Consider the following 13,945-nt stretch of genomic DNA (forward strand, 5'->3'; position numbering starts at 1 on the left):
TGATTCAGTGACACATATTTCAGCCAATGAAAAATGAGGTCATGTGCAACTCTCCCCAGATTATGTACATGCGTGCAAGTAGAGAATGTTTTAGTGGGCTGGCTTTTGGAGGATGATTTGGTCCAGTCCAGATTGGCTTTGAAACAACTCCTTTAAATAAATATATTTACTATTGATATACCCACAGGTATCAACATGTTTGTCTTGATGAAATTTAAGATGGTGGTTATACCAGTCCCGGGAGTATACATTGCTGTGGCTTAACAACAAAAAACAAGTTAAAAATAACAAAAAGTTGTTTATTCTATATGCAAGCTTAACTGGAAATGAAAATGGACTGCTATAATTTCGTCTGTAGCTGCATGGTCAACAAAACCGAGATCTCTGAGGCAATCTACAAATAAAACAGAAAAAACAGGTTTACAGGGGCATACCCCTATAGCTATGTGCGGCCACAAAATAAATTGTGAACTAATAGTTTATGGTTTATTTTGCGGCTAAGCTTATTAGTTCGCAGCACCCCTGTGAGGAAGCCGCAGTGCACACTTTGGGAACCCGTGTGTTAGGATGTTATAATGTTGCAATGTATCCCTCAGTTTCATAGTATTTACTGGCTTTAGTACTCATTCTTTGCCAAAGAAAGCAAGGTGCAGCATTGGCTGTTTAGGGGTTTCATAACAACTGGGTCAGCACTTTTGAATTTACAAGGCCTGCATTGGTACACAAAGGGAAGATACCTGCTGCTGAGAAAGAGTGACGGAATCAGGAAACAGAAAATGAATAAACCCAAATGTTATGATTTTGTGCTATAGAGACAGCTCCTCAATACTACTTACTTTCTTGTGCCATTGTTTCCTTATGTATGTATATATGTATATGTGTGTATGTATATATATATATATATATATATATATATATATATATATATATATATATATATGTGTGTGTGTGTGTGTGTGTGTGTGTGTGTGTGTGTTTATTGGGGTAGTGCACTGATCTCAATGGGCCATTAGAGGCACAGCCCAAATTAATAGGATCACATATGAAATTAACGCAAACATAATTACAGATACAAGGATATGATTAAATGGTTCCCATTCACAACACCGACTTACCGGAATGTCAGCTTGCATAACAGCAAGACAACAACAGCTAAGTTTAAAACAGTGAACTCCTGGAAAGGTGAATGTTGCCTCCAGGAGACAAACTACTTGGACACCACTATCAAACTTTGTCCTTTTCTCCACTGTAGTGCGATCTCAGAGTTGGTGTATTTAGGTAGGGGGGTGTGGAGGCAAAGCCCCCTACTCTGGTGGGATTTATTTATGTATTGTTTTGTTTTTCCCACTCTGGTGGGTTTAATTTATATATTATGGCGATTTCCGAGAAACTAACCACTTGGCCACCACTAATGGAAACAACATAACACATAAATTAAACCCACTGCAGTGGGAAAAACAAAACAGTACATAAATAAAAAACACTGGAGTGGGGGGCTTTGCCACCCAGACCCCCATGTGGGGGGCTGCACCCCCCCGTCCCTCCACCTAAATATACCAACTCCAAGGTTTTATTCACTTACGGGTCTTTCTCATGCAGTCTTTGATGTTTAACATTCTGTATCTTTGCCAATCATACTTCTCAACTTTTTTGCCCAAGAAATCTGAACAAAGCTTAAAATAATGGTGGGATAAAGGCCGAAAAATAGCGACAAAGTTTAAATATTGCTCTAATAAACTTAGAAAGTTGCAAGAATAACAGGGCCTGTGTTAGCATGTATTTTCTGAAGGACATGAAGCCCGAAACTCAAATGGATGTTATTATTTAGTGACTTCAGTCCTCCATCATATGCCAGCAACCACAAATTTTGTGGAACAGACTAAAAATATGAGGCAAAAATCTGGAGATTCTGGGAAAATCTGGACAGCTGAGAGGTATGCTGGCAATACTTGTGAGAAGAAAAGCTTCTTGTACCTGTGTCTGTATCTTCTATAGCTTTATTTATTTATATTTGTTTACCAGAGAAATCCGACTAGGCTGAAATGGCCCATTTTTCAGCAGAGCCCCAAGGAGAAAACCTCCAATGAACAGAAAAAATACAGTTATGAATTTATAACACACATAACATGTACGAGATGGAGTGGCTATGAGACAGGATAATTCTTATTTAGGCCTAATTATTTCTGCTGAGTTACCTGATAATGCTTATTGGACATATTATTATTTTAAGCACTTTCTCACAGATCTTTGGGATTACAACCATTAGAAAGCATTATACTATTAGTTGCATCTTTGGAAATGGGAGCTCAGAAAAATGTCATTCCACAGCATATCTGCAGCTAGTGGGGTTTGACTTTATTGGCCTTAATGCCCCACTTTACAACAAAAAAGGTAAAAGCTGATGGGCAATTAGTAGCCTTGTATCTGAAACACTGGTGTGTCCTTCAGGAGTCATTTACATGTGTCCATGCATGAGCCTCTCCCAGGGTTAGGTTTACACAGTTTATATACACACAGTGTGTGTGTGTGTGTGTGTGTGTGTGTGTGTGTGTGTGTGTGTGTGTGTGTATATATATATATATATATATATATATATATATATATATATATATATATATATATTTACACACACACACACAAACTCACACACATATCTTTATCTATTTCTATCTATAGCTATCTGTCTATATTAATATATATATATATATATATATATATATATATATATATATATATATATATATATGCATGTGTGTATTTTATCTGTGTGTGTGTGTGTGTGTGTGTGTGTGTGTATATATATATATATATATATATATATATATATATATATATATACACACACACACATACATATATGTATGTATGTATATATATATATATATATATATATATATATATATATATATATATATATATATATAAATGTATATGTGTGTGTGTGTGTGTGTGTATATATATATATATATATATATATATAGATGTGTGTGTGTGTGTATATATATATATATATATATATATATATATATATATGCACATAACTCCATGATTCCAAGACTGTCATACCATTGAGGAAAGGGAGTACTCTGAGATAAACTGATGTCAGACATAATGATCTCAGACTTAGCATATATAAGGCTCCATTTTCACATTCTGTCTTGCTTTTTCTTGACTCTCACTTACCAGTCTCAGAATTTAAAACTATTACCCACTGGAAAATGTGGGCTGCAACAAGTGTAGATTATGTCACACACAGCAAGTCAGTAGTGCACAGAGTATAATTATGTGAGAACAACCAAAAAATAGATTTCTTTGCTTTTGATTTGTTTCCAGCCTTATGGATTGTGCATTTTCATGCCAAATCAACTATGATTTTAAGTGAAACCCAGCACAGTATTTTGTGCCTGCTAACATTTTTTTTTTAGTATGTGCCAGGGAATCTTTAACATCACCTGAGCTGTCATCAGTTCAGGTAGCTGATGCCTTGTTTCACTTACTTTTCATTCACCCATTCAGTTAATGTGCCTACAGTGTTAATACTGGAACAGGAATCCAGGAATCTGGTATGGGGATAAAACTCACAGCCTTCTGATCTTACTAGCATCAGAAGCATGTGAAATACCTGCTGAGCCACTACTACCTTTGACTGCTGACTCATTTGTGTGCATCTGTACATTTTCATGAATATATTATATAATATATTTATAAAAAAACTATATACACATACACATGCACAAGTGTTTATAGTTTGGGGTACAATGGGCTTGTCTTCGACAAAAAAGAAAATCGTCTTTTGCAGTCTCTGTGGTATCATAGTTTTGTCTGTCACCTTCTCAAGGTTTTAGATGTTTTGGGTTCAGATAAATATGTTGATTAAATTATATGCCATTGTTCATAATGGAGCCATTTACATTTCCTCTGTTATTAACAGACGATGGATATGGCTCGCATGCAATCTAGCCACTCCGCATAAATGACTAAGGGCATCAGACAGCAGATTAACTTGCTTTTTGTTTCCTTATTTGAAAAGCAAACAGAGTACCTATTTGTTTTATTTAATTATTAGCACTTATTTATTAGGATAGTCCATCTGATCCTAGGCCCATTTTCAGTGGAGGCCCAGGGAGAAAAGTTCCACATTTCGGTATTTATATGGTTAAGGTAAAACACTTGCAGTTCAAGTATAAATAAATATAACAAACATGTTTTTATTTGTTATGCAAAATAAATACAAAGGTTATTACACAGGAACTTATTAAGACATAGATAATATGAAGAGATGGATCATAAGATAGTAAGAGTCCTTGTAAAAGGTGAGATAACAGTGTTACATCAAGAGTTACATATTGTATTGGGGTACATATAGGAAGAAGTAGAATGGTAAGGGAATAAGGTGGTGGGATAGAAAAAGTCATGAGATTATAGAGTAGTATAATTAAGTGGGGGAAGGAGAGTAAAAGGGTTAGTAAGATGCTTTGCAGTCAGTAGTAGCATAGATGAGTTGGGAACTATGTTATGATCATGTGCACATCCATTTTATGGTTACGTATGGTTTTAGTTTATGAAGAGATAGTCTTTGATTAGGTTTAGCTATCAGATCAGGTGGTATAAACTTCCATGTTTTGGAAATATGTACTTGGTATAATGAGTTGCCATGGTGATTATTTGATTTTTTTTTTTCCTCTGTAAGGTTTTGGGTTTGAGGTCTCAGGTTTCAAGGTGGAATTCATTTATTAATGACAGTGACGATAGTAGAACATTTACTGTGTTTGTAAGTTTTTGTGTATGCTGTTTAGCTCTTTAAAAATAAGGGTGTATTTTAACTAGGGCTGTGCAGTTATGAGTTTTATTAGTGACTTTGGCAGCATGTTTAGCTATTTTGCTTTATGTTTGTCACAACTTGTGTAGTTTGGTTTTGGGTGAGTATAGAAGGCATGGATGAGTAGGAGGGTTTGGGCTATCAGTAGGCATGTTGTTTCAGTTAAGTAGGATTTTAATTTGTGCAGTATATACAACTCTGTTAGTTTTTGATGTAACATTGTATATGTTTGTCAGAATCAAGTTTGTTATCAGTAACACAATCAGTCAATAACAGTAACACCTAAGAGTTTGATATGAGTAACTTGCACTATTATTATTTGAGATGATTAAGATTTTTTGCTGGAATTATGTGATCCAAACAAGAGCAGTTTTATTTTCTTTGCAGTGAGTATGAGATGTGATTTTATTGGCCATTGTTCTAGTGTAGACAAGTTTAGTTAAGTTGTTTGTTGCAGTTGGAGAAGGGAGTTGGCTCAGCAGATGAGAGTGGAGTCCTTTGCATATTGCACCAAGGTGGCATCTAATTTGGAGTGCACATCATTAATGAAGGTTTTAAAGAAGGTTGGTCACAGAATAGAACCTTATGGAATGCCTTTAGAAATTGGTTGTACATAGGAGTTTGTATGTTGCCATCTAATGGCTTGTAATTTGTTGGAGTGGTAGTTATGAAACTATTTTAAAGTGTTGGAGCCAAGTCCATTTTTACAAGTCTCTGGAGTAGTAGAGAGTGAGGGACTATATAACATACTTTTAATGTATATGTAGGAAGAGTGAAACAGTTTTATGCACCTTCATTTCTGTGCTGGTTTACTGTGTTTAGTAAGACTAATAAGGTAGTTTTGTACTGGGCCTCAATGAAATCTGTGTTGTGTATTGACAATAGGATGTTAGTTAAGTGTTTCGTGATCAGTGTGTATATGCATTTTTATGGTATTTTTGGAGGGAAGGGGAGTAGGATAACAATAGGCCTGTAGTTTGACATGTAAGTTTGTAACCCACATTTATGGATTGCTGTTATGAAACTGTTTCCTTATTTAAAGCTCATGAAGTCCAGAGATGGATCTGTTGGCAAATATAGCAACTGAAAAGGGTATAGTTTCTACATTTATCTGAAGATGTTCTGATGGTGGTGGATCTGGTGTGAGGATCAGCTAGGCAGGCACTTTGTAACCGTAACTTTGAATTCCCCCGAGTTTGCCTTGTATTTTTGCCCTGCCCCTCATAAACTGATTATTTTTATTTGGTAAATCAATAAGGATTACTATCAATCAGTAATGCCATACATCAGAGCTTCTTACTTTTTACTATTCCAGAAATGCATTTTTGGTGAAGAAACTACTGTTCTATTAACCTTTTGCGTGAAATAGAGTAGATATGTAAAAATATCCCTAAATTATTTCACCTAGCTGGTGGCATCTGTATTTTTAAAGATGTACTGTTATGGAGGACACCAAACAACTCCCTATAAATTACTGTATAACCAGCATTCTTTTGTGTATTCAGATACCATATATTTAAAAATAATATGTAATGATTTTGTTTTATATGGTAGAAGCTTTGTTTCTGATACCCTTTTAAATGTTTGATACCCTAGAGTTTACCAGCTTACGATACTCCTGAGGTATTTGGATTGCACCCCAATGCTGATATCACCTACCAAAGTAAGCTAGCTAAGGATGTGTTGGACACCATCCTCAGCATCCAGCCTAAAGACAGCTCTAGTGGTGGAGGTGAGACCAGAGAGGCAGTGGTAGCAAGACTGGCTGATGATATGTTGGAAAAATTGCCTGTAGATTACATACCATTTGAGGTAGGTATTGATATAATGTGCATGCATTTCTGTCATATTATAGCATCTGTTTCTTTTATTATTACTCTCAAGTAAAAATAAATCTTAAACATGTTCTTTGTATTTGTATTGACCCGAATGACCCTCCAATGTGTTGTTGCCTGTGGATCATTAACATCTGAAGGAATCACAGCCTATTGCTCATAATTCTGAATTTATATGTGCTGTACAGAAGGGCTAATATAAATGGTAATCCTCAAGATTTTTGCATGTGTGCTATTCAAGTTAGCATATATTTTAGAAAGTAGATCACAAGTAAACATCACTGTAGGTCTGTTGTATAAAAGGCATACAGTGTGGACTGAACATTTTCCTGGAAACAATTACAAAACTAACGTGTCATGCTATGCCAACTACATTACAGTAATTGACGTATTTCAATATTTAAGTGCTATTTTTTGACAGTATTCTACTATGCATAACTCTCCCTATGTAGGGGTGTCACGTAAGATATTTACATTGTATTACATGTCACAACAACCATACTGACACACTGTTTTCCATTAGTTCAGTTTGCAAGGTGAAATAGTGCCATGTTAATGCCTAACCTAGTTATTAATGTTTAATAAGGATGTGAATTAAGAGAGGCTCAGCACCCCTACACTTAAATGGAATTAATGGAAATGCAGCTTGCCATCTTGGTAATATGGCCGATTGGGAAACAGTGTATGTCGCTCTGAAAGCCCCAGAGTTAGCATGTTGATGCTATTCCAAAAGCAGATTAGCTGCTTACTTTTTTATCACATTTTATATATTGTAATTGGATAATTCATCATGACAAATAAAGATTATTATGGTAAAATAAATAAATAAATAAATAATAATAATCATAATAATAATAATAATACCATGCTTAGAAAAAAACAGCCAAGTATGAAGGCATCAGTTTGTCAAGTTAAAGACAGTAACCACCAAGATTTCCTCAGGGAGAAACAACTGAGTCTATGAAAGTTATCTCCAAGATGGCCACCATTAGATACTTTTCATCTCACATTAACTCATTGATTCCTGCAAGAGTATAGTTGCCAGGAAAGCAGAGCTCCTGTGGACCCTGTACGGGTATACTCATCTTTGCAGGACACTTCCTGTACTCTTCAAACAAATATAGTCATCAGTGATTTTAAAGTCTATTATTTGGAGTTATAGTACAGATGTATACTTAAACCTAAGGCACCAAGCTGGCATCTACAAGTTGGCATGAATTTCTAAGCATGCAAAGTAAAATGATCCATCAGAGTTTTAGAGTTATTAAGGAATATTTGTAGAAAGTTATGAAAAATTTGATAATTTCTTGTTTACATTAATAATACATAAATGGAATGTGATATTGTCATGGTGGGGTGGTGTATATAAGCAGTAGCAGTGAGCAAAAAAAAAGACATCAAAACATGGTGAATAACGTGAACACTTTCTAAGATAATATTTTTGATAAAGCAATTATTACTCAACATATTTATAGTTGAATTCATTTGATAAAAGTTGTATGACGTGCAATGTCACCCAAAACAACTAACTGCTAACAGGGAGATAATTTACAACCCTGAGGAATCCTACATGGTCATCAGTGGACAAAGAAGGTGTTCTGTAACAAGCTAGTCGTTGATACTTAATCCTAGCTAATATAACTTGTAGTCCATTTTGTTCAGTTTGTAACTCCTTTGGGATCTGCCTGGAGGTAATATGTTGACTGACAAATATGGACACTCCTCCATAGTTGCCATTGAGCCTGAAAGCTTGAAAAGCTCAAAACCCTGATATAGAGGGGGAGTGTTCCCTTTATATTTAAGCCCAGTTTCAGTAACTATGCAGAAGTGGATGTTTTCCAAATGGAGGGGTACCTCAAGATCAGGAAATTTATTATTTAGACTTCTGGCTTTAAGGAGAGACACATTAATGCAATCCAGTCGTGGGACTGATGTGTTAAGTTACTTGTGATGTTCGTCAACTGGATTCTGCCTAAAATAGGCACTAGAGTGACAGCAAAGGCTTGTACATGAAAGACCAGAAATGAGTGGTGCAGGTCATCCTTAGTGAAGTAAGTAGGACTGTCAAGCATCTCATCATAATCTGACACATACTGGATCTCCCTAGAATGACACCAGCTATTTAACCAATTATTGAAGCTAATTGTCTTATGTTTTCTTTGTATCTAGGCATCATTTAAGGTGAATGAAGAATTTCACTCAAGAATAGTGACCTACCTGCATTTATAACATACCTGGAAAATACTGACACTTCCCTCTGCATATCCTTCAGGGTTTTATGTCTCAAGTAATTTATTCACACATGCACCACTACCGTATGATAGTACTTGTCAAGAGTTAGGGTTCTTAGGGCCCTTGTAATGTCAGTGATCCTAGCAGCTGAAACATAACCCACTTATTTTATTTCTAAAATTCCTTGCAGTGGTAAACATTACTCTTCACTCATCTGTCCTTCAGGTTAATGTCATGACTTTTCAGAACATAATGTCTCCCTTGCTTCCTTTTTACTTTGCCTCCATCTTCAACCTTCTTTACTTTAGCACCTTTTCCTGTGACAGTTTCTTGGCTTGTCTATTTTAGCGTACCTTTTTAACTTCATGTTCAACACATCTATCCCTTCTAGGCTGAGACTGAGCCTGTGCCTACCAAACAGCTGTTCTGTGTCACATATCCTATACAGTAAGTTACTCTTCTCTGCCCATGTTTTGTTTTTCACTTGATCAGCCAGCATTTGAGACTCTCCAGGCCTTTCTTGTTCTATGGATTATGATACTAGTACCACATCAACGAAGGTTACTGCTGTACAGCTCACTGCATCATATAGCTACCTCTTTTGTGCTCCTGATAGCTTTGTACTGGTACTTGATCCTTCTGCAAAGTCATTTGTAATCAACTGGACCACACTGTGTAAGTAGTCTCTGCCTCTTGCACCAAACCCGTTCTGTCTGGTATCACCCCTGGGACCATTTGTACTGTCACTAGATTGTGCATGTCCTCCATTCTTCCTCATCCAACTTCTCCACTTCATTCTTCACTGTCAGAACTCCCTTCCCCTTTCTCATAGGTAGTCCTCTTCCCTACCAGTGCTTCTTTCTTTTTTTTCTTTTTTTTACTTCTTGTGCTTTTCATTTGTGTTATTCCTTGACCAGGCCAGTGTTCAAATTATCCTCTAAGTTAGCCTTTTGTGTCTTTCAGACTGCTGCAGGCTATCCTTTCCAACCTTGTACAACTATCCTGGACTCATACTTCTCATCCTCTGAATATTAAAAATCATAGCACTGGCTTTTAAGTTCTCATAGCAGAGGTCAGAAAGAGGGACACTTTTATATTTTCCACACTAGAAGGCCTTCATATACTAGACCCTGCATAATTAGTGATAGAGAATTTTTGTACAGATTAGGTATGTACCCATAAGCAGGGCTAACTCTTATGAAGAATATCAGTAAGTTTATGGAGGAGCAAGACAAAAAAATCCCAGTACTATGTCTAAACCACAGCCATTGAGAGGTATTCATGAACTGCTTGCCTCTACTATAGTGTCCTCTTTCCTTCCTACTCCACTTCCACTTCTACAGCACCTCCTTATCTTGCTAATCCTCTTATTCTTCTGTTTCTGTGTTTCCTCCCATAATTGTGCCCTTCATGCCTCCCACATCTCCACTTACCTTTTTTCTCATTGTTTCTGCCTGAGCCTAGTAAGTCTGACATCCCATCTGTCCTCCCATTGCTCTTATTCTCTACCTTCCACTTCCAGCTTCCATTTTTTACATCTGCCCATGTTCTCCCATCCCCATTTTCTTCATAGTGCATGTCCTTTTACATGCATTCTGCCTGCTTCTGTCCTTACCTTCTTTCCTTGGCCCTGATACAATTTCCTTAGGGTTCCAAATAGCTGTCTAAACTCCCAGACTGCATGTGTACTAATTCCAGCCTCCAGCATACAGTGTAGCCCCACCTCAACTTCCTGAGCAACACAAACATGCCTCACCCACCTGTTCATATTCCAAGGTGTGCACCCCCTTTTGTACTATCAATTCTGCTTCTTTCTGGCTATGCCTCCCTTTCTGTCCTCCTTTTTTCAGTATTTTAATATCATTGGTATTTCTTCTGCCTGTCAACCAGCTGTGATTGACCAGCCCATTTTTGTCAGGTAGAATAACAGCCAATCGCAGTAGAGCATATTCCAGCACATAGGGGGTTTCATTGTTTGGCTCTAATCTCTCCCCTGTTTGGTCGCAATTTTTCTCCTGGTGACTGAAGTGCACACCCACACACATAAGATCCTGCTATGTCTTCCTCTATGAGTCTGCATGTTTATGTACAGGCTCCTTGAAGAGAAGCACATAGAAGTGGCTTGCCAATGCCAAGCATACATCCCCTGCCCATATCCTGGATTCCACATAGCTTTTTATCCAGCAAGTACCACCACTGCAGTGAGCCAAACTGACTCCTTCTCCAAGGTTGGTAACTTGGTATTGGCTACACACTCCCATCATCCCTTGCTGGCTTCTGTAGCACCCAAGTCGCTAGATGATAGCAGATAATCTGGGTCACAGTCAAAGCCTCGTCCCTTTGAAAAACAGAGGCAACTTTCAGTAATGGCTACTGTCTTTGTCTCCTCACAGTTTATCCTGATACTGATTTACTGATGAATTTTCCTTTTCTGAGTGTGAAAGATCTTCCTTCCATTTGGTCTCCCCTGAAAAGAGGCCATCAGCCTAGTGGAACCAACCCAGTCAACAAAAGGATGAATGAACCAATAAATATATAAATTTGTTGCATGTTGCCTCTGTCCTTTTGTGCTCATTTTCAGCAGCATCCTCTGGTCCAGGAAGTGAAAGGAGGGTGGGAAATACAGTTTACCAATATTAGTGGTTGTGTGCTAATGGTACTTGTGTAGTTTTCCTTCCAGAACTATGGTTAGGGGCATCTCATCAAGCTGTTTATATAACATCAGTAAATTGCCCAAATTTTGCATCTGTAAAAAGGGTCAGAATTATTTAAGTTAAGATATATCACATTTTAGTAAAGAGGCCACTGTTATGTAGGATTCTAAGCCAAGTCTCTGTTGCAACTACCAATGTAATGGCAATGTTACACTGCAGGTTCTGTTCCTTGACAGTGAGTTATGACAGACCATTTACAAGGCCTTGAGTAGACATATTGTGCACCTTGGTCTTGTTCATATTGAATGAGGGCTCAAATTACTATAGGATCTGTTAAATATCACTAAAGTATTTAATGCAGCATGGAGGTTATTCACAGTGTGTGGAACCGTTTCATTGTCATCAGTGTGCTGCAAATCAGTGATAGATGCGTTAGAAATTGGAGTCATTCAGATGTCAGACATGTTGCAGAAATCTGCACTCTATTTGATGAGTGTATCTAAATTTCAGTTTGTCAAGTTACATGTCAAAAATGGCAGTTGAGAAATGCTGCTCTTGGCCAATGGGATTTGAGAAAACATTAATTTCCTCAAATTGCAGTGATCTTAACCTGATTATAAACTGAAGTTGTGTTTAGAGATCATCGAAGGAAAAAAAAGTTATTGCCAACTGTTTTTCAGTAATACATAGTCATGGATATGCACTGTCCTGCACTTTTATTGACTTGGTGGGAACTGGCTGTTGTATACTTTCTCATGTACCAAAACCAGTTTGATTTTTTTTATTTCCCCCTCTTTCTAACCTTTACTGGTGAGATGTTAAAGGAAGAAACATATTTTCGGTAAGTGACTGGTATCTAAGCAGAATTCTTTGAGAAATTGGCTCCTTCTCAAAGGCTTGTGAATTTTCCTGGGAATTAAAGTCCTGGTACTTGTTTATCTGTGATTCTCTGTTACCATTAACTTGTCACTTTACTGGACTTTGATGAACAGATCACACTTACAGTACATTTGAGTTAAGAAAGAAAGACCTTCAGTTTAAGTGTAAATAAAGTATATCTATGAAAACAAAATAATTAAAGAAGAACAGAAAGATGAGCCCCTGGAATGAGAGCATGAAAGGATAAGGAACAGTATGGGCTAGAACCAAGAACAGTGAATGAGAGAGCTAGGTGATGTGCTCAGCATGTGGGGTAGAAATAGTTTTGCTGAGGAGCAGTGGAGTGGCAGAAGATATGGATTCTACAGGTAAATGGGGAACATCAGGCGAGAATGTGGGATCTAGGAAAGTAATGGCCTGACTAGTTAAGTTGTAAAAGAAGGGTGTGAACAGACAGAAAGCAGAAGGATGCTGTAGATAATATGGGATGGCAAAAGGTAGACGAGAGAAGGGCAGAAGATAAGAGGAAAATGAACATTGGCTGTCACAGGGCTGCAGGTAAGTGCTGTGGAATAGAGTAAGGTGAAAGTGGGAGAGAAGATAGACAGACTAGAGGAAGAGGTGTAGACAAAAGTGACAAGTGATGAAGGAAGATAGGGCTAGAAATGGCCATGCAGGCACCAGCACACTGAGTAAAATAGGAGACAAATAGACAAGAGGGCACTCGGCCAGCTAAGAAAAGCAGAGGGTAACAAGGACAAAACAGTGAAAAGAGTTTGTAGGAAGAGAGCAGAAGGAATGGGAAATGATCAGATGTATCAAAATGAATGAGGCAGACAGTACAAACAGCGAGGAGGGCTAGCAGTTGTATCGAAGCTGGAGTAGGAAGGGTTACAGATAGGAGGAGAAGGGGCATGAAATAAGTGAAGTTGGAGTGACCCATTGTGAGTAGAGAAGTAGGGGGGTTGGTCAGTGGAGACATAGTCGTTAAAGGATTAAGAATCTTGGCAAAGATTTCAGGAGTGACCATATTACAGTGAAAGTGGTCTTGAGTCTCAGACTTTGCAAGACATAGAAGATGATTAACAAAGATGGTCATCAACAAGAGGGGTAGATGGGTTTTTGAGGAGTGGATTATGATTAACTGGAGCAGAAGATTAGCGATTAGCTAGGGGACCCTGGACAGATTAAGCAAGTAAACAAACTGTATGAATAGGTCAGAGATGCAACTTTTGGAGCTATGGACAAGGGTTTGAGGAACAGACATTAAGAGAAGACCAGTATGGCTACACAGGAAGGTGAGGCTAGCAATTATTCTAAAAGACAGGGTTTATAAGAAGTGGGAAAGAGCAAGGGAGAGTAGGAAAGCAGAGAAGTCACAGTACAAGGAGAATGGAGAAAGTGACAAAGGAGGTGAGGGGAAGAAAGACACATGGTGAAGTTGAGAGCCAGAAGAGGTTAAGATGTATAACAAGGGCTTCTTTCAATAAGTGGTAGAAACAAGCAAAGAAGGAACATGATTAGCC

General features: G+C 37.5%; 1 protein-coding gene across 1 annotated transcript in view; it reads left to right on the plus strand.

The window, feature by feature from the left end:
• Window positions 1-13,945, plus strand: part of DNAH5 (dynein axonemal heavy chain 5) — a 1,226,896-nt gene that overhangs the window by 1,051,618 nt on the left and 161,333 nt on the right. Inside the window, exon 37 of the mRNA XM_044065791.1 lies at window positions 6,416-6,631. Coding sequence (XP_043921726.1) covers window positions 6,416-6,631 — 216 coding nt within the window. The remainder of the gene's footprint in view (window positions 1-6,415; window positions 6,632-13,945) is intronic.

This window comes from Protopterus annectens, chromosome 3.part0 (assembly GCF_019279795.1).
Source record: "Protopterus annectens isolate FY-2018-M chromosome 3.part0, PAN1.0, whole genome shotgun sequence".
In the NCBI taxonomy this organism is placed as follows: Eukaryota; Metazoa; Chordata; order Ceratodontiformes; family Protopteridae; genus Protopterus; species Protopterus annectens.